At 41.5% G+C, this 20,757-nt stretch overlaps 1 protein-coding gene across 3 annotated transcripts in view; it reads left to right on the top strand.

The window, feature by feature from the left end:
• Pibf1 (progesterone immunomodulatory binding factor 1) overlaps window positions 1–20,757 on the top strand; it is a 245,520-nt gene that overhangs the window by 214,056 nt on the left and 10,707 nt on the right. The window contains exon 17 of one of the 3 annotated variants that reach the window (XM_023709662.1): window positions 20,104–20,289. The exons of the other annotated variants lie outside the window; for them this stretch is intronic. Coding sequence (XP_023565430.1) covers window positions 20,104–20,262 — 159 coding nt within the window. The 3' untranslated portion in view covers window positions 20,263–20,289. Of the gene's footprint in view, window positions 1–20,103; window positions 20,290–20,757 lie in introns of those variants that run through there. 3 annotated transcript variants of the gene reach the window in all.

The following is a 20,757-nucleotide window of genomic DNA, read 5'->3' as shown; positions in this document are numbered from 1 at the left end:
GCAAATAACTTCTGCAGTGGAACTACTTCTGAGACTGGAATATAAAACAAGAATCAAAGTTTTAATTCTGAGTTGCACAGAAGGGAAAGAGACTATGTTCATAGCAGTGCCAACATTTGAAGTGGAGCCTTACATATTTCATCACCTACAATGGAAGTAGTTAACCCTGGAAGAGATTACCAAAAGAATAAAAAGACTTAACTCAAAAAAAAAAAAAAAAAATGAGTACAGTAATACTTCAGTTCGCAAACTTAATTCTTTGTATAATTCTGGTCAAAAACTGAATTGGATGAAAACCAAATCAATTCAATGTTTAGGTTCAGTGTTGACTGTGGGGAAATTTGATTTGGTTCTTGTTCAGTTTGGTTTGGAACCAGAGGGGCTGGAGAGATGGCTCCGTGGAATAAGCGCTTCCCTGGCAAGCGCAAGGGTCTGAGTTCAATCCCTGGTTCCACCAAAAAAAAAAAAAAAAAAAGGAACCAGTATTATGAAGAGAATTAAGTTTGTGAACCAAAGTGCCACAGTACTGAGATCAGTATTTTAAGAAGCTGATGTAAAATTCCTTTTCTCATGGTTTTTAGAGCTGTATTAAGGGCAGCTGAAAAACCTGTCTTACTTTTCTTGTTGCTGAGACAAAATGTCTAACACCCAACATTAAATAAGAAAAAGTTTATTTCAGCTCAGTTTTACAAGTATCAGTCCATAGTTGGCTTGCTCCAAGAAGGCAGGGGGCACAGGAGAGAAGAAACAGGGCACTGTGCGGCAAGCAGAGAGCAGCAGTGTCATGCCTTCTCTCTCCCTTTCTGTCCTGTTGAGGCTGTAAGCCTGCTGGTTGGTGCCACCCACACCCAGGTGGGCTTCCATTGTCAACACCCTTACTCAGTAAGCACACACTCTGATCCAGCCACCTTCAAAACTGCCCACCACCTGTGTATGGTGGCTCACTGTACTTGTAATCCCAGCACTTGGGAGGCTGAGGCAGGAGGCTCACTGTGAGTTTGAGGTCCATCTGGGCTACAAAGTGAGTTCAAGGCCAGCCTGAAGTGCATAATGAAACCTAGTCTCAAAAGATTAAAAAAATCAAATAAAAACTGCCCACCTATGACTCCTTGAGGCTTTGGGGGAAGGTCTAGACAAAACCATAAGAAAACCCTTCTCCGAAAGCTAGTCCAAGCTGGACAGGGTACTCTACAGCAGTAATCCCAGCACAGAGGAGGCTGAGATAGGTAGATTTACTGTGACTTTGAGGCCAACCCAGACTCCACAATGGTTCAAGACCAGCCTAGACTGCATAGTGAGAACTCACTCAAAAAAAGATAAAACGTGTAAGAGAGAAGAAAGCAAGCTAGTCTGGTGCCAAGGAAGACTGGTGGTGTCTGCAGCTAGACTGCCAGTGATCTGTGGAGAAGAATGGACCAAGCAGAAAGGTATTGAGGGAGCAGAATCACAGGGTGCGTGGTGATTGGATTTAGGGTCTGATGCAGAATGGAGGAGTGTCAGTTGATGCCCCAGCTTTTGGCTTCTTTTCTGGATCAGAGATGCCATTAGAAAGAACATCAAAGGGGGAGTTTGAAAAAGGAATGCTCGAGGAACTTAAGTGGCTGTATTCAGCAAACAGCCTGATAAGCAGATTCACCCAGACAGATCTGACGGTCACAGCATGCAGAGTACACTCCACAGGGAAGGAGGCTGAAAAGCCTGGTGAGAAGAGCGGGCATGTGGAGAACAGGATGAGCCTGTGATAGCATTGAACACTGACGCTGAAGGCATGTGAAAAGGAGAAAGTGCTCCCCCGCAGCTGGGGATGTAGTTCAGTGGCACAGCACTGCACCTGCCTGGCAAGTGCAGGGCCCTGAGTTCAATACCTAGTACCCCCTCCACAAAAGGTGCTTACACACAAGAGTACAAAGGAGCCAGAGACAGAAGAATCAGGAAGACAGCAGAGTTGGGTAAGCCTGGGAAATCTGCCAAGAAGATACTGTCCTCACTGGGATGTGGTGTCAAGAGGCCAGGCCAGACCGAAACCAAATGGAAGTGTCATTTGGGTTTTTTCTGTTGCCAGAGCAGTTTGTGCTAAGAGGAAGACTGCAGAAAATTGAAGAACAGAAGGTGAAAAGTAAAGGAAAAAATAGCCAGTCCTTAAGAAATGTAAAGAGAATGCAGAACAGTCAAGGAAGGCCATACTGTCAAGGTATTTTACCTCCCTATGGGAAGTAAGCCAGTTAAAATGTTGAAGCCAAATAGACATTAAATTTGCAACAAGGGGGCCACGAGGCCCCCTTTACCCAGTGGAATTTAGCTTGAAGATTTTAGATTCTGTGACAATGAAAGTAAGTGTCTAGGTTTGGCGGTGGAAGTGCTGGTTAGTTTTCTGTCACTACAACAAATACTTGAATTAACTTATGGAAGATTTTGTTTTGTGGAGGGGTGCTTCATTATGTGCTGTGTTTTGTTTTGTTTTTAGTGCTGAGCAATGTCTGCATGAATTGCATCCTTGGTCTGTTTTCCCTAAGTCCCTGAGTTGCCTAGGCGAGGCTCAAGGAGTCCCCCATGTCCCCCAGCTTAGGGAGAGGTCTGTTTGGGCTCCCAGTTAGGACGGTCCAGTCCATGATCATTTGGCCTGTTGCTCTCAGATCAGCAGCACATCAGCACCTCCTAGTGAGATCATGCAGCTGAGCACCCCTGTACACACCGTGGGGAAGCGCCCTGCGGCCCCCAGGACCTAGGAACTGATGAATCCAGGAGTGCTATCCTGGGGACCCTTGGGGTTCCCACATCCAGACTCCAGCAGGCAGTGAGAATTTAGGAGTTTCAGTAGAATTGATGTTTTCTGTGGAAAGATACATGATAGAGTTTTTTGTTTTGGGTTTTTTTCGGTTTTTTTTTTTTTTTTTTTTTTTTTTTTTTATTTTTTTTTTGACAAATCTACAGGGTCTCACTACAGAGATTGGACTCATAGTGATCCTCCTGTTTTCAGCCTCCCAAGTACTGAGATTATAGGCACGCGCTTCCACATCCAGTCTCAGTTGCCAGCTCAGCGTGCCCCTGGGGCTGGGGCCAGCACCACACTCTGCCTAAGCAGGAGCTTTAGTCCACTGAGATATCTGGCTGGCCCGATAAGTAGAGTTTTGAGGAATGTTTGCTTCGTTTTTATAGTACTGGGAATTGAACCCAAGGCCTTTGAAATGGGCTGCAACCTTAGCTCTCTTTGCATGTTTTAATCTTACGACAGGGACTCTCTGAATCACTGAGTTGCCCAGGCTATACTCACACTTTCATTCTTCCTGCCTCAGCCTCCCAGAGTGCTGGGATTGCAGATGTGCAGCACCATACCCAGGTAGGAAAATAGAATTTTGAAATAGCCATTAATAATGAATACTGTACATTACAGAAACATGAAAGAACTGTCTTCTTTTTCAGCATTTATGTAATGCCATTCTGGGAAAGATGGACAGCTAGATTAATTGCATCCTGCCTTTTGCTGTATGTACATGAATTTATGTGCAGCTCTGTCCATAAAATGAAAGCTGAAATTAGGAATTACTTTTATATTCCTTCTATGGCCTACGCTGTAAAATACTGTTGAAAAAACTAGCAGACAGACAAGATTTGGGTTCATATTGTAGCTCTGCTATTTAATGACTACAGATTCAGGATAATAATCTCATCCCTTAGACTCAGGGTGATACTTACTTCGGAGGATTGTGCAGTGGTGAAGTTCCTAGTGTGTAACAGTACCACATCCGTTCCCTTTCCTCTCTCCCTTCTGCCTCACAAGTGAGGTAAGGCCAGGCATGGTGTACTGTGTATGCCTGTAATCTCAGCACTTGGGAGGCTAAGTGAAGAAAAAAAATGTTCACTCTGATAGTACCATCTTAACTAGGAAAAGCACCACATTCCTCCTATACCTTAGAATAATTTCAGAGTAGTCTCTAGGAAGTTATACTTGGAACATTTAGCGAAAAGGCAGCTATCCCTAATGCCCAGGACCTAATAGTTGTAGCCATTAAGGATTGTATTTGTTGGCCAGGGAGATGGCTCAGCCTGGCAAGCATAAGGACCCTAATTTGATCCCCAGTATGGCATGCCATGTGCCTTCCCCATGCCAAGCTGGCCAGTGAAACCAGGCGTGGTAGCGCACGCCTGTAATCCCAGAGCTGGGAGGCTGAGACAGGAGGGTCACTGTGATTCTGAATTGCATAGCGAGGTGAGGTATCTTATATTTACATACTTACATATATACATACATCTAAACAAAATAGTTGTGTTTGTGAAGTGTGAGACTTTCGACTTCTGAGACTTATTTACTGTTTGTGACAACAACCTTTCAGGACTCAGTCACTGCCATTAGTATTAACCAGAATCAGTCATCCACCCTGTAGTAGGTACCTAGAATGTACAAACCCCAGACTTGCCTCGATGTTGGCCCAATTCCCCTTGTCTTAGATAACTGGCTTCTGATAGCAGTGTATGTCACTTAGCGAAAGGAAAACAGTTAACCTTGCAGTTTGCCAGGTTTCTTAAGTGAAGTCACAGTATAATTATCATTCTTCTATGGTATGCTTATGTTCCCGGATTCTCACTCATATGTTCTTTGTGATTTCTCGGAAGATTTCAAGGACATTTCAGCATCCCAAGTACCCCTTAGGCAATCCACTTCATAAGGGGTTCCAACAAATTGCATATTTCTAGATGTGTGTCACTCTTTTTAGTTCATACTTGTTTTGAAATTTTCTTAAAAATACCTCTTTGCATTTCTTACACACCTATGACTAAGAAAAATAAATAACCAACCACTGAGTAAGTCAGTTTTTCCTTAATTGAAAATACAGTTATTTTTTGGATTACATTTCTTATCAGTAATGATGCTCTTTCCTGTTTTAAATTCCATCGCCGGTTTTGTTAAGAAAAATTTTTAACATTTTTTTTTTTTTTTTTTTTTTTTTTAGCTGGGAGGTTGTTAGCTCAGTTGTAGAACTAATATTGTGTCCTAGGTTCATTTCCAGCATGAAAAATACTAAGAAAGTTTGTTTTTTTATTAGCTCAATGTAATAAATATTTTAAGGAAAAATAATTTTAGGTGGACTTGGTGGTGCATGCCTATAATCCTAGCACTCAGGGGACTGAGATAGGAGGAGCCTACAAGGTTTTGTTTTGTTTTGTTTTGTTTTGTTTTGTTTAATTAGTTTTGTTTTGCTTGTGACAGAACCTTACTCTATAATTCAGGATGGCCTTGAACTCAGGACAGTCCTGCCTCAGCCTGAATTACGGGCATATACCGCCACACCCAGCTAATCCCTGCAAATTTGAGGCCAGCCTGGACTACATAGGAAGACTCTGCATCACAAATAAATACCCTTTACCCAAAAAAAAAAAAAAAAGGGCAGGAAGGAAGGGGGGTAAGGAGGCAGACATGCAGATAATTGTTGTAGTAAAAACTTTAAAACACATATACACTATGTCATATTAACATGTATGGGTTTTAGAATGCTTACTTTTTCACCAGGTATAGTGATACTCATCTGTTTGTGGGTTGTTTTGTTTTGTTTTGTTTTGTTTTGTTTTGTGGTAACGGGGATTGAACTCAGGACCCTGCGCTTGCCAGGCAAGCACTTATGCTACTGAGCTAGCTCCCCAGCCCCACTCATCTATAACTGTAGCACTGGAGAGGCTGAGGTAGGATCATTGCAAGTTCAAGGCCAATCTAGGCTATATAGTGAGACCCTCTCTCCAAAAATTAAAAAAGGGCCAGTGAGATAGCTCAGCAGTCTAAAGTGCCTGCTTAGGCAAGCATAGGCAGGCACAGGGGACCCTGGTTTGAACCCAGTACCACATGCCACACCAGCCCTGCCCTCAGACTGGGCTGAGCCGGCCAAAAAAATTTTTTTAAAAAAAGCTTTTTAAATTTTTTCTATATAAGGGCCAGCCAAATAGCTCAGTGGATTAAAGCACCTGCAAGCACACACAGGGGCCAGGTGTTCTATCCCCAGGCCTGCTTTGCTAGCCCTGCTGCTGGGGCAGGCTGAGAGGGCAATTGAGACTGGGCGTGCTGGTGCGCACCTGTAATCCCAGCTCATGGGAGGCTGTAAGCAGGCGGATCACTAGAGATCAATCTAGTAGTGAGACCCTGAACACCCTGTAGACTGTGCCCTAAAATACAATAAATAAATGAATAAATAAATAAATTTTTTCTGTATAAAAGTATATGAATAAAATTATCTTTAATTTTTAAAGTGTTTTTCTACCAAACTGTTCAAAATGCTTTCAGATCAATTATGTTATACTCAGGGGACAATTACAGATTGTTTTCAACCGAGTGTATCTGAGAATAAGGATTCAGACAAAGAAAATGGTGATTTGGTTAGGTTTGATGACAGAGTCTTGCTGTATAGTTCAGGCTGGCATTGAGCTGACTTTGTAGCCCAGGCTGGTCTCAAACTCACAGTGATCCTCCTGTCTCAGCCCTCAGAGTGCTAGGATTACAGGTGTGCATCACCACGCCCAGCTGAAAAGTGTTCAATTAGCCCTCTCTACTGAGAAACATGGCCTTTGCTTGTCCCTTCTAATATTCAAGAGTAGATTAAGGTTTTCTCCCAAAATACTTTATAGCGAATTAGTAAATAATAAGAATGTTTAATATAGCTTAGCTGAGGCCCTAACTCAGAGGTAAAACATTTGCATAGCACGCGTGAGGCCCTTAGTTTGATCCTCCACATTGCTTTGTTAAAAATCCTTTCATGTATCTTACTCTACAGCTCCCTTGGTATGGCATCTGCTAATTTTATTTTACATGTGCCTTGCAGTGCTCTTAGGTTCTGTTCACAGAAGTGGTAACTTAACCTCAGAGTTCTATGGAGGGGCCTGGGAGATGGCTCAGTGGAAAAAGTGCTTCCCTAGCAAGCGCAAGGGCCTGAGTTCAGTCCCCAGTTCTACCAAAAAAAAAAAAAAAAAGAGTTCTATGGAATGTTAACTTACCTCAGTTTTGAGTTGTATAAAAACACTTGGATTTCTCTTAGAGTATATTCTGTAGACCATACAATTTATGCAGACTTGTATAGAACCTGATAGAATTAGGTCAAAATTGTTTTGACTTCCTTAAGTATTAGGCCTTCTTCTTTAATCTTAACTTCTGTAGAACTACAAATATCTTTGTTATATCCTGCAAGTAAACTGTGTTGTGTGAAGCAATATAATATCTCATCATAAAAATATTTTATCTGTGTGTATATATCCCCTTTTATCTTTTATCACATTTTGTATCTTATGTATCATAGAGATCTGTCACTTTCTAGTGTTTTTTTAAGAATGAAGTATTACATATTTTTCCTCTGCATTTTTCCTTATAAATAAGATATAATTATCCAACTTTTAATAGAACTATATTACTCTGTAAAGAATAAAAACTGACCCTTATTGTAACTTCTAACCCTATGTTTTTTATGACTCTCTTAGAATAGCAGCAGTTTATGACTAAACAATTGTAGGATGTAAAGAGACACACATACACTCACGACCTGTGAACTCTGAGCCTCTGGAAATGTGCGTCAGTGAGAAGAAAATGCTAACAATGACATGAGATAATTATGGTTGTAATTGTTAGGAGCCGACCTCACAGTTTTGGTGGGTTTTTTGGGGTTTTTTTTTGTTTGTTTGTTTGTTTGGTTTTTTTTTTTTTTTTTTTTTTTTGAGACAGAGTTCAGGCTAGCCTTGTGCTCACTTTTGTAGCCCCCAGGCTGGTCTTGGGACTCCCAGAGATTCTCCTGGCTTAACCCCACTCCCCTACCCAAGTGCTGGGAATACAGGCATGCGCCACCACACCAGGTTCTGGCAGGATTTACCATGAACTTAAGACATTGATCCCATACCAAGTGGCTAGGATACTAAAGGAAAAATGCTGGTAATATGTCATGGAAAACATACAGGTCCTGGCATGAGCCACACTCTAACAACAGTGCTCATAGTGAGACTAAAGCTGAAAATTAGCAGAAAGGCTCTCCCAAACCTCAGGTTATGCTGAAACAGTGCAGGCCAGCAATGACATGAAAACTGTTAAACCTGGGAAAGCAGTGTACTTGCTCAAAAGCAGGCATCAGAGGACATGAATGCCAGAGGCAAAGAAGGGCAGATAGTCAGAAAACCATGGTGTTGCTCAGCAATGAGATGAGCTAAAGGATCTGGGCGAGCCGGTCAGAACAGAATCAAGCTCCATACTTGTGCTCTGGGCCTGCAATGGAGTGGACCAGACTAGTGTGAGATAGTAATATCTGGGGTGAGGAGTATGGAGACTGGAAAGTCTGTTTGGCTTGTATGTAAACCTAAAACTATCCAAAGAGATGAAATTCACTTTCTAATTTAAAAATAGTAGCTCTAGGACTAGCCAGATAGCTCAGCAGACTAAAGTGCCGGCCTCAGCAGAGCACAGTGGCCGGGGTTCGATCCCCAGCATGCTGTGCCAGCCCTACCCCCAGGACGTGCTGAGATGGTGATTGAGAGTGGGTATGGTGGCGCACACCTGAAATCCCAGCACTGGGGAAGCTGAACACAGGCAGATCACTTTAAGTCCAGTCTACATAGTGAGACCCCCATAGACCCTGCCCTAAAGACATTTTTAAAAAATTAATTAATAAATAAAAATAATAGCTCTAGATTTCAACTCAGGAGCCTACTGCATTATTACTAATGCTGTCTATCTCTACCTGCACCACTGCAGAGAGTGAGCCTGAGATTATATCCATGCTCAGGAAAGAATGTACCAATGATTAGTCATGTCCCCGAGGCAATGACAGTTATCTCCCCTTTGCTGTCACACTTGCACACTCATGAAGCTTACAGTCACAAATGACATTGTTGGTGTCATCCCAGATGTGTTAGCAAGAAGAGCAAAACCCACTCTGCTCTGCCATAGTGAAGTCTTGATTTTGTTGTGGACCCAAACTTGTGTTGCTAGGAGACAATCTAAGGAAAACAATCAGGATGATGAAAGAATTCTTCACAGTAATAAAGAGATGCATGAACTGGGGTTAGAGAAGATAAGACTTAAAGATAAAAAATTCAAAAGAAGCAGTAAGAGACTTGTCACACATGCCTCCAAAGGCTGGAATTCAATCCAAAAGAGACACCTTGCATTATATGTTTTGCTGTTTTCAGTTTGGGGTTTGCTTTGCTTTGCTTTGGCTTTGGTTTTTGGTATTATAGTACAAGGAAGGAAAGCATACGTTGCTAGCTAATTTGTCTTCATTTTTCAGGCCTAAGTTAGGTGACCATATAATCATAGCAGATGTCTTTTTTTCTTCTTTTTGTTGTTTTGGTTTGGTTTTGTACATTTTAGATATACATAATGATTGCATTCATCATAGGGACTTTGTACTTGCACATGATCTATCCTGCTTATTCTTTATATCCTGTTCCCCTTCGCTCCCTTCAACCCCTCTTTTTCCCTCCTTATTTACAAATCTTTTGTTTCCTTTTTTTCCTTTGGATTTTTTTTTCCTTGTTCATCTCACCTTTCTCTCTCTCCCCTTCCTTGATCATCTTCTCATTTCAACATTTTCTTTCTGTTGGCCAGTACCTATTATAGGGCTGGGGATATAGCTCAGCGCCATAAGCACCTGCCCGGCAAGTGCAAGATCCTGAGTTCAATCCCCAGTACTGCAAATAATAATAATAATAATAATAATAATAATAATAATACCTATTGTATATTTTGGTTCTCATTTACACTTTCAGTTTCTTACACCAGAGAAAGAATGTAGTGTTTACACATGTGTTTCCAATTTATTTCACTGGAGGATGGTCTCAAGGTGCATCTATTGAGCTAGAAATGTCTCAAGCTTATCCTTCTTTATAGCACAATATAAGAAAAACACATCTTTTATCCATTCATCAGTTGATGGGCACTTGGACTGTTTCCTAGACTGAGCTATAAGCATGAGTGTGCACATACCAGTGTGGTGTGATGCTTTAAGTTCTTCTGGAAAGATACCAAGAAGGAGAATAGCTGTGTCGCATGGAACCCCTCATTTTAGTTTTTTTTTATTTTTTTTATTTTTTTTTAAATTTTTTTTAAACATTTATTTATTTATTGTGTGTGTGTGTGTGTGTGTGTGTGTGTGGCCAGCTCAGCCCACCAGGGGGCGAGGCTGGCTGGCATGTGGTGCTGGGGGATCGAACCGTGGTCCCTGTGCTTTGCCAAGCTTGTTCCATGTAGGTGCTTTAGACCACTGAGCCATCTCACCAGCCCCTTCATTTTAGTTTTTTAGGAATCTCCACACTGATTTCCACAGTGGTGGCACCAGTCTCCACTCCCATAGTAATGGAAACACGTTCCATTTTTCCCACAACCCCACCAGCATTTGCTATTGGTTGATTTCTTAATGATACCCGTTCTTTCTGGAATTAGATAGAATCTCAGCATTATTTCAATCTGCAAGGAGATGTCTTTTTTAAATGACACATATTAATTACATATTTATGGCATAAAGTGCACTAATTCAGTACATGTAGACAGTTGTGTATGGAGCTGGTTAATTGTGTATAAATTCTGGGTTAAATAATTTGAAGATCCCTTTCAAACATGAAATTGGGTATATTCAACACCTTGGTAGGAGTTATCCGCATTATCGTGTAAATAATGATAGCTTTGAACACAGAAAGACCTGCATCTAAATGTTGCTTTCACTTTTTAGAAGTTAAGTGAGGTTGGCTAAATTTCTTCAGCCTGCTAAGCCTCAGTTTTTACCTGTTCGTATTTGGGAGAGAATTGAATTATTACCTAAAACACTTAGCACAAAGCCTGGCACATTGTAGATACTCAGTGAATGATGATTTCTGTCCTCTTTCTCCTTCCAGGCCTGGAATCTTTATAAACTAACACTGAGGTAAAGACGCAAGGCTGGGTTAGGTTAATCTGCCAATGGAGCAGGTACTGTGTACATATTTAGATGGGGAAGCTAAAAGGCTAGAAAGGGTTGTTTGCTGCTGCAAACATTGATACTGTTTTCTAACATTTTTGCCGTACAAAATTTATCTGCTGTTTGCTTTGGTAATATAAAATTCTTAAGGCACACTTAAGAGTATGGGATGAATAGCTTTCAATTACAATTACATTTACATTTTCTGTTCTACAGTTGGTTTTATTTTGTTTTTAATCAGCACCAGGGATCAAACCACACATGCTAGGCAGACTGTACCGCTGAGCTATACCCCCAGCACTTTGCTTTAAAAAAAAAAAAAATTTGATCTGTTAAAATCCCTACTGACACTGTTTACCCATATAACCGTCTGAGGTTTGAAGTATGCTTTAAATTATTGGGGGATGGGAGGGGGTCCTAGAAAAAAAATACATACAGTTTGACAAAATAATCCTGAGTTCTTCAAATGATTACATATAGTTACATATGTCCCAGCACTTCTACTCAGTTTATTCCCAAGAGAAATTGAAGTGTAAACAGAAAACCCACACATAAATGGTGCACAAATAAGAGATTGGGCGTGGTGGTGCGTGCCTGTAATCCCAGCTCTTGGAAGGCTATAAACAGGTGGATCACTGCAAGTCTGATCTAGTAGTGAGACCCTGAACACCCTGTAGACCCTTCCCTAAAAATACAAAAAAAAAAAAATCATAAATAAAATGCCCATGCGATTTAATATTATTTTAGGAATTTTGGAGGACATCACTGGTACATGCTACAGTGCAGATGGACATTATACTAATGGACAAAAGCTCATCATGAAAGATCCCATAGATATGCTTCTATTCATGTGTAAGGTTCAGAACAGGGACTCCGACAGAGACGGGAAGTCGATGAACAGTCCTTTAGGGCCAGAGGCTTAACTATGTGACAAGATAGAGGGGGAACGGGTAAAGCAATAGGGCTTTCTTTGTAATGGGATGAAAGCACTTTTAAATTGACTGTGGTTGGTGTGTGTACAGATGCTCTTTGACTTAGACTAGGCTATGTCCCTGTAGCCTGCTGTGACTTACAAATGCAGGTAGGACACCTGACCTACCAAATGCCGTGGTTCCACCTCACCTGCCTTAAACTTGCTCACAACAATCGCTTTAGCTTATATTCCAGCAAAATTACCTAACACCAACTCTATTTTATACTAAAATACAAAATATCTGTATAATATATTTAATATCATCCCAAGGTGACAAACAGTAGGGCTATATGGGTGCTCGCTTTCAGTGTCCATTACTAGAAGTGCATTGGACTGCAGAGTGCTCTATTACTCACCTGGCAGTTGCTGGGCTTACTACAATACTAAAGAGTATTGCTCTTCATATTTCTAGCCAAAAAAAAATCAAAAGAATTTAAAGTAGACTTTCTACTGAATACATTTTCACAACTTTGTTAAGTCAAAATATTCTCAATCTATTAGACTTGGTGGCATATGCATGTTATCCCACTATTCAGGAAGCTGAGGCAAAAGGATTGACTCAAGTTTGACACTAGCCTAAACTATATAGCAAGACCCTATCCTGGGGTCTGGTAGGTTAGCTCAGTTGTCTAAAGTGCCTGCTTTGGCAAAATCAGTCAGGCACAAGGGATTATGATTCGATCCCCAGCACCATACGCCGCACCAAACCCGCCCTTAAGGCAGCCTGAGCCAACAAAATAAATAAATAAGGGCTGGCCAGCTCAGTGGAGTAAATTTAAAGTACCTGCTTAGGCAGAGCACAGCGGCCAGGATTCAATCCCCAGCATGCCCTGCCAGCCCCACCCCCAGGGCATGCTGAGACAGAGATTGAGACTGGGCATGGTGGCATGCGCCTGTAATCCCAGGGCTTGGGAGGTTGAAAACAAGAGAATCACTGCGAGTCCTGTCTATGTAGTGAGACCCTGTAGACCCTGTCCTAAACACCAGGTTCTACTGGTATTGAGCTATTGTTCAAGTTAGGAAGAGTAGAAATGGGGGGGGAGATTCTATCTCAATAAAACAGACAGACAGACAATGTATAATATAATGTTGAATAAAATAAACCAGACACACAAACTTAAATACTGTATGGTATATATCATTTGAGTGAGGCATAGTACAGACAATGAGAATGGCAAAGGATGGACAAAATGGGATGGGTCTCTTGCAATAGGGAAAAAGACTAAGGGAATGGGGTGAAGGGGGAGGAGGAGGAGGGAGAAGGTAAATAAGAATAAAAATGTGCTGTTTGCAGGAATCTAACAGCCACAATTAATGTAAGATAAGCTAGGATTAATAATATCAGCAAGACCAGGGAGATAGCCCAGCAGTCTACTGAGCAGACACAAGGACCCAGGTTCAATGCCCAGTACTGCATGCCAGTGTTGGCCCCCAAATCATGCCAGCCACTGCAACCAGGCATGGTGGCACACACCTGTAATCCTAGCGCTGGAGAGGCTGAGACAGGAGGATCACTACAAGTCCAAGCTGCGAAGTGAGACCCTGTACCAAATACATAAATAAGTAAAAGATTAAAAAATAACAATATCAACAAGAGTGAAAATTCTGGTAGGGAAACTGGAGGAGGAGGAGGAAAGGAGAGGGAGGAAAAGGGAAGGAGATTAAAACAAACAAGTGGTGGCATATACATACAACCATTTCTGAAGATCATAAAGTGTGTGTACTGCAACATGTACTAATAAAATAAAATTTAAAAAACGAAACATACATAGATATTTTTAAATCCAAAGTCAAGTTGTTGTTATATTTTGTCCTGTCTGTATGCTATAAACCATTCAGCTGAGCATAGTGACACCTACCTCTGTCCCCTCAGCCTGGGAGGCTGAGGCATAAAGATCACCAGTTTGAGCCTGGCATAAGCAGCAACTTGATGAGACCCTGTCTCAAAATTTTCAAACTCAAAGGACTGGTTTATGGCCTAGTGCACAGGTCCTTGGTTCTGTCTCTAATAACACACACATGCACACACACACAGCGTTGAATATTTCTTTAATGGGTTAATTATATCTCAATAAACCTTTAAGTAAATAATATGGACAAAATAATGATTACTGTTCAAGTTAGGAAGAGTAGAAACTGGAAATGCTAAGCCCTCCACTGTCTTTGAAAATTCCCATAATAAAATGCTTTTTTTAAAGGTATGCTTGGGGGCTGATGAGATGGCTCAGTGGTCTAAAGCACCTACTTAGAACAAGCTAAGCTAAGCAAAGCACAGGGACTGCAGTTCAATCCCCCAGCAACACATGCCAGCCAGCCCCGCCCCCTGGTGGGCTGAGCTGGCCACACACACGCAAAATCAATCAATCAATCAATCAATCAATAATTTTAAAAATAAAACAAAAAATAAAAAGATATGCTTGGGCCGGCCAAATAGCTCAGTGGATTAAAGCACCTGCAAACGGGCCAGGGGCTCCATCACCAGGCCTGCTGTGCCGCCCAGCCCTCAGGGTGTGCTGAGACTGGAATGAGACGGGGCATGGTGGCCCGCACCTGTAATCCCAGCTCTTGGGAGGCTGAAAACAAGTGGATCACTACTAGTCCGATCTAGTAGTGAGACCCTGAACACCCTGTAGACCCTTCCCTAAAATACAAAAAGTAAAAAATAAGAACATGTTTATATTTGGCTTAAATAAGGTTGATTCTTTTAAGCTTCCTGTTAGCTTAAGTAGAAGATATTCAGAATTCTGTGATGGAAGCACTTCCATGGCAAGTGCAAGGGCCTGAGTTCAATCCCCGATTCTGCAAAAAAAAAAAAAAAAAATCTGTGATGGGCATGGCCTGAAGTTGTTGTCCTATATAAAAGCACTGCATTTCACCTCCAGTGAGGCACATAGTTTGCATTATACTTGTCAGAGCTATTTTCATCAAGAAATGCTATCTATGTGTCCCCTTGCCAACATCTTTGCAGAGTTTACAACTTTGAGCAATTTATTGGCATCAGCTATGTGGTACTGCTCAGCAGCTGCTCTGCAATTGAGCTGCTCTAGTATTCCACCACTGTGCAGATAATTACTACTGAATGGCTGATGTACAAGCTGCAGGATTCCAGAGGCCCACTTGTCTCCCGTGTGGGCAGTGGTGGGCAGTTTATTCCTAAATTGTTAAAATATAAGAATTTTCCAATTTTTGGACACAATTTCTAAGTTGATGAAGCATCTGCCAAGAGCAGGATAGAACTGGCGAGACTGAAGGGCTCCGTGTCAGCGCGCCGCCAGCTCACTATAGGAAGACCGTCTGCTTTCTACCTACCTGGGGCCCTGGGTGCAGTCTGTTCACAGCCTATCATAATGAATCCGAGGGCTTGCTCAGCTGTGTCACTCATGGGAAGAGCCCACGACTGCAGGGAGAAAGCATGGGAGCTGGTCCTGCACCCCTAAATGGCAGCATGCAGACCAAAAGCTGTTAGAAACAGGACTGAAATTTAGCACAAAAGAAAAAAAAAAAAAAAAAAAACCAACAACAACTCAGACTGACCAGATAGTTCAGTGGGCTAAAGTGCCTGTTTAGTCAGAGCACAGGGACCAGGGTTGAATCCCCAGTATGCTGTGCCAACCACACCTCCCAGGGAAACTAAGAAGGGGACTGAGACTGGGCGTGGTGGCATGCGCCTATAATCCCAGCACTTGGGAGGCTAAAAACAGGAGGATCGCCACAAGTCTGATTTACGTAGTGAGACCCTGTACAGCTTGTACTAAATACATACATACATAAATAAATAAATAAATAAATAAATAGAAAAAAAAAAAACACAAAATAAACAGAAATAATTGACCCCTTCCCCACACAAAACAAAACAAAATACTCTGGAGTAGAAAAGAACTTACAAAATATTCTAAATAATTTCTTCAGAAAAATTTGAGAAAGTAAGATTTTCATAGGAATCAATGAACAACAGATGTTTGATAACATCAAAATCATTAAGTTGGGCTGACGAGATGGCCCAGTGGTCTAAAGCACCTACTTAAAAAACAAGCTTAGGGCTGGTGAGATGGCTCAGTGGTCTAAAGCACCTACTTAGAACAAGCTAAGCCAAGCAAAGCACAGGGACCGCGGTTCAATCCCCCAACACCACGTGCCAGCCAGCCCCGCCCCCTGGTGGGCTGAGCTGGCCACACACACACACTAAATAAATAAATGAAATTATTTTTAAAAAATAAATAATAAAAAATAAAAAACAAGCTTAGCAAAGCAAAGGGACCGCGGTTCAATCCCCCAGCACCACATGCCAGCCAGCCCTGCCCCCTGGTGGGCTGAGCTGGCCACATACACACACATAAATAAATAAATAAAATTTTTTAAAAATCATTAAGTTATTATGAGTAAAAATATCATTAAGATGATCGAGGGGCCGGGGAGATGGCTCAGTGGAATAAGCGCTTCCCTGGCAAAACGCAAGGGCCTGAGTTCAATCCCCGGTTCCATAAAAAAAAAAAAAAGATGATCAAGAAAAAGGTCAAAGAACTCTCCTAAAATTTAGAAAAGCTGAAAAGATGGACCCAAACATGGAAGAGCTAAATGATACAGAAGGTTCGGAGACCAGGATGGCTAGAGATGTACACACGGAGACTGAGAGGCCAGCACAAGAGAGTAAGAACTATAGTTCTCCAGATGCGCTTATAAAAGACAAAGAAGTAATACTGTCAAAGCACAGTGTTTTTCCCATAGTACTCGCTCAGAAAATAAACCGCATGTTATCAAATAACAGAAAAAGAGAACTTGCCAAGATAACAGTAAAAAGAAAATTCAGAATACTAACTGTTCATCAATCTAGAAAGCAGTCAGTAGAAAATTGACCCCAGCAAACATAATTAAGAAGCTGTATAATCTTAGATGAGAAAAAATAAACCAAGTCTCTTTAAAAAAAAAAGGCAGGAACTCTGAAAAAAATTTTTAAGAAAGTCACAGTACAAGCTCAGGGTGGTAGCGTGTGCCTGCTCCCCCAGCTGCTTGCGAGGCTGAGGGCAGGAGACTTGACAATTCTGAAGCCAGCCCCAGTTTTTAGTTTAAGTCTCTAAAAACTTAGAGACACTTTTTTTTTTAATTTTTTAATTAATTAAACTTATTGGTACATTTTAGGTATACATAACAACCGCATTTATCACAGGGAATGTGTACCTGTGTTGACATAACTTGTTTCCGTCTTTCTCCATTCCCCTCCCTGCTTCACCCTCTCTTCCTCTTCCCATTTAGAACAGTGTTGCTTTCATTTTTTCTCACCCTTTCTTTCCTTTCCCCCTCCATTTCCCTACCTATTTGAACATTTTCTTCGTTTTGGTCCTTACTCGCACTTTCAGTTTCTCACATGGGAAGCAGTACATTTACACATGTGCGTCTGGTTCATTTCACTTATGAGTATGGCCGTAAGGAGCATCCATTTAGCGAGACATGTCTTGAGCTTACCCTTCTTTATGGAAGAGTAATACACCAGATTTGGCTGTTACAAGCTGTGCTGCTATAAATGTGGGCACACATATCCCAGTGGTATGATGTTTTTAATTCTTTCAGAAAGATACCAAGATGAGGAATAACTGGGTCAAACTGAACCTCTAGTTTTACTTTTTTGAAGAATCTCCACACTAATTTCTGTGCTGGTTGTACCAGTCAAGAAAAACTGTTTGAAGATATAAGAAAGAGATTTTTTAGTGTACCTTAGCAGCCTGTGTGTTCAATCCCTAGTACCACAGAATAAAAAATAGAATCCAGTTGAACTTGAAACTTGAAAAATGCTTGTTTGATTGTAGGATCCTCTCTACAACTACTCACACTGTCTGCAGTAAGCAGTGTTTAAGAGCCATTAGATAGTACACATAAACTTATAGACCCCTCAGGAAAAGACAGCTATAGAGGGAAAAGCAGAGTCAAGGGGAAATGAAATGCACAGCTCAGCTTCCAACAGTAAGAGCAAAACTGTACAGGGGAGAGAGAGCTATCAACCAAGACCTAGACAGAGTATATAAGCCAAACCAGGTTAGGAACAAACCAGAAAACTGCAGGATGACTTAATGGTACTGAAGGGTTGCCTTTTGTACGACAGATATGTTATTTGATTCTTGCATTTTATGTTGGTTTACTTGCTAGTTTATTTTGTCAGTTTATGAATTGAGATCTCATGAATAGTGACTGTTTCATTGTGACAGGTAGTAATATCAACTAGGGCAGGACAATTTATGCCAAAGATTTAGGTAAGCAGTATATTAAAATACATTCCTGGCTGGGAAGGCTCAATGTTGTAAAGAAGCCAGTTCTTCCTAGGTTTTAATTCTGCAAAATTCCATTTCTATCTCCCAAGAGTGTATCTAAGAAAATATGTCAGTCATTAATCCTAATATCCTGAGACACACACGGGCAAGCAGCGGTCTGAAGATTCCTCCGTGTACAGTCAGCTCCAGGTGAAGAGAGCAGGAGGAGGACCAGGTGGCCCTGCAGGAGGGGAGCAAGCATGGGCAGCTCTCCAGGGAAAGGTGTTGGAGCCAGACTCTGGCCGTGAGCCTGCACACATGAACAGACCAAAGATCTAAATGTTTGGGAAAGAAAAGGAGGAGAAAGTAAAGTGAACCTAAGGAAAACATGGGAAGGCCATAAAAGAAAATATTGACATATTCAGTTACATCATCATCAGAAGTTTTACACAGCAAAACAAAATTTAAATAAAATTATGAAAGAAAACTTTGCCATTTGTATTAAAGCTAGATGATTTTGATTTTCCTAACATATCAAGAGTTCCTTGAAATGTATAAGAAAATGACCAGGTGTGTGTGTGCCTGTAATCCCAGCACTTGAGAGGCAGAGGCAGGAGGATAGCAGCAAGTTTGAGGCCAGCCTCGGCTACAGAGTGAATTAAAGTCTGAACTGCATGGGAAACCCTGTCTCAGGAAGACCAAAAATGAAATGTATAGGAAAGTGGCCATTTTCCCAGCAGAAAAGTAGATCAAAGATAACAGCCAAGAAGGAAAGACCCATAAATGGATGAAAAGCTGCTCAACCTCACAGCAGAAATGCAAAATAGAACCAAACACCATACTGACAAAAATTCAGAAAGGTAACATTGGCCTACATTTTATCAGTAGGAACCTGATGCTCATTGACCCACAGTAGACTGAAGTTTATTCAGTTAATGATTGCGTCAAGAATACACATGTTTTAACTTTTAAACTAATACTAAAATATTTCCACCACATATGTTTGATTTTGTGTGCTCTGTACATCATGGCATTTTGGGTACTATTTGATATTAAACTGAGATTTCTTCTTATATTTACCATTGATATAAAAGAAATCATAGCCAAACATTATAAAACTGAAAATAATATAAGCTCAGTGTTACCTGAGTATGTACTGTAGCTCTATAATCCTAATAGGAATTTTACAGAATTTTGTTGCTTCTAATGTTTTTTGCCAAGTGTGGTGGCACTACCTGTAATCCCAGCACTAATGAGGGAAACTAAGACAGGGTTCAAGGCCAGCCTGGGCTACATAATGAGACCTAATTTCCAAAACAACCCAAAAAAAAACAGAAAAAAAAAAAAATGAGGGGAAAAAAGGGATTTTTTACCTGAATTTCACAAGCCATGCTAATATTATTCATACTGCTGGGTGAGCACAAGTAACACTGTTGTCTAGTGTGATGGCACATGCCTGTGATCCTGGCACTCGGGCAGAGGCAAGAGGATCACAAGTGAAAGCTTAGCTTGGGCAACTGAGCAGTTGAGGATGCTGCCTCAAATTGGGGAGGTGGGGGAGTTACCTGGGATTGAACTCAGGAACCTGTGCTTGCCAGGCAGGCACTTATTCTACTGAGCTATCTCCCCGGCCCACTGACTCAAAATTTGAAACAAAAAAATTTTAAAGGACTGAGGATGTGGCTCAGTATAAAGGCTCTGGATCATCCCCTCAAATTGGAATGATCTGTTCTGTTTTTCTTTGTGTTTTGTTTTGTTTTTAATATAATTGGCAAAGGGTCTCACTACGCAGCTTGGACTAGTAGTGTTTTCAGCCTCCCCAGTACTGGGATTACAGGCATGTGTCACCATACCCAGATTGGTGGCCCGCTCAGCATGCCTAGGGGCAGGGCTGATGTGGTGTGTGATACCAGGATTGAACCTGATCTGTTCTGAATAAGGCAAAAACATGACTTTGCTTTCTCATCTGTCCAACATGGAGGGTGGTCTGTTTCCAGTTCCTGCTCCTATCCAGAGACAGAGGACAGCCAAAGGGCCTCGCTGCCTCCTGTGGAACCTTGGGGGGTGGGGGGAGTCTCCTCCTTCCGCACTCGGCTCCTGTCCTTGCCCTCTCTGTCTCTCCCCCCAGCTCCCCCAGTAATTGTCATGAACTAACCTCGCCTTCAACTTCTGCATCTATAGAACCCTGGCAGGTTGTTGAAGCTAATTTTTTTTCCTGTTATTTTATCTTCACGTCAAGACAAAAGACAAAGTTCTTTGAAGTTACTGGAGAACAAAAGGAAAAAGAGGACAAGAAAATGAAAACAAAGCTTTGTAAAGAAGGATTAAAGGGAGGAGAGGGAAAAGGAGAGAAAAGAAGCAGATCATGTACAGGTGCAAATTCCCTGTGATGGAAGTGATCACTTTGTGTATATAAAAGGTACCAGTAGGGGCTGGAGAGGTAGCTTGGAGGCTTAAGGGCTTGCTTGGCAAGCTCAAGGACCCAAGTTCAATGCCTGGTGTGGCATGCTGTGCTGGCGTGGTTCCAATGGTGCATGCCTGTAATCCCACCACTGGGGAATTTGACACAGGATCCACTGTGAGTCCCAGCTATGTAGCAAGACCCTATATCAAAAAAAAAAAAAAAAAAAAAAAA

Source organism: Octodon degus, unplaced genomic scaffold (genome assembly GCF_000260255.1).
Source record: "Octodon degus isolate 3935 unplaced genomic scaffold, OctDeg1.0 scaffold00013, whole genome shotgun sequence".
NCBI lineage: Eukaryota > Metazoa > Chordata > Mammalia > Rodentia > Octodontidae > Octodon > Octodon degus.
The sequence above is the reverse complement of the archived record's forward strand: the minus strand, read 5'-3'. Positions and strand labels throughout refer to the sequence as shown.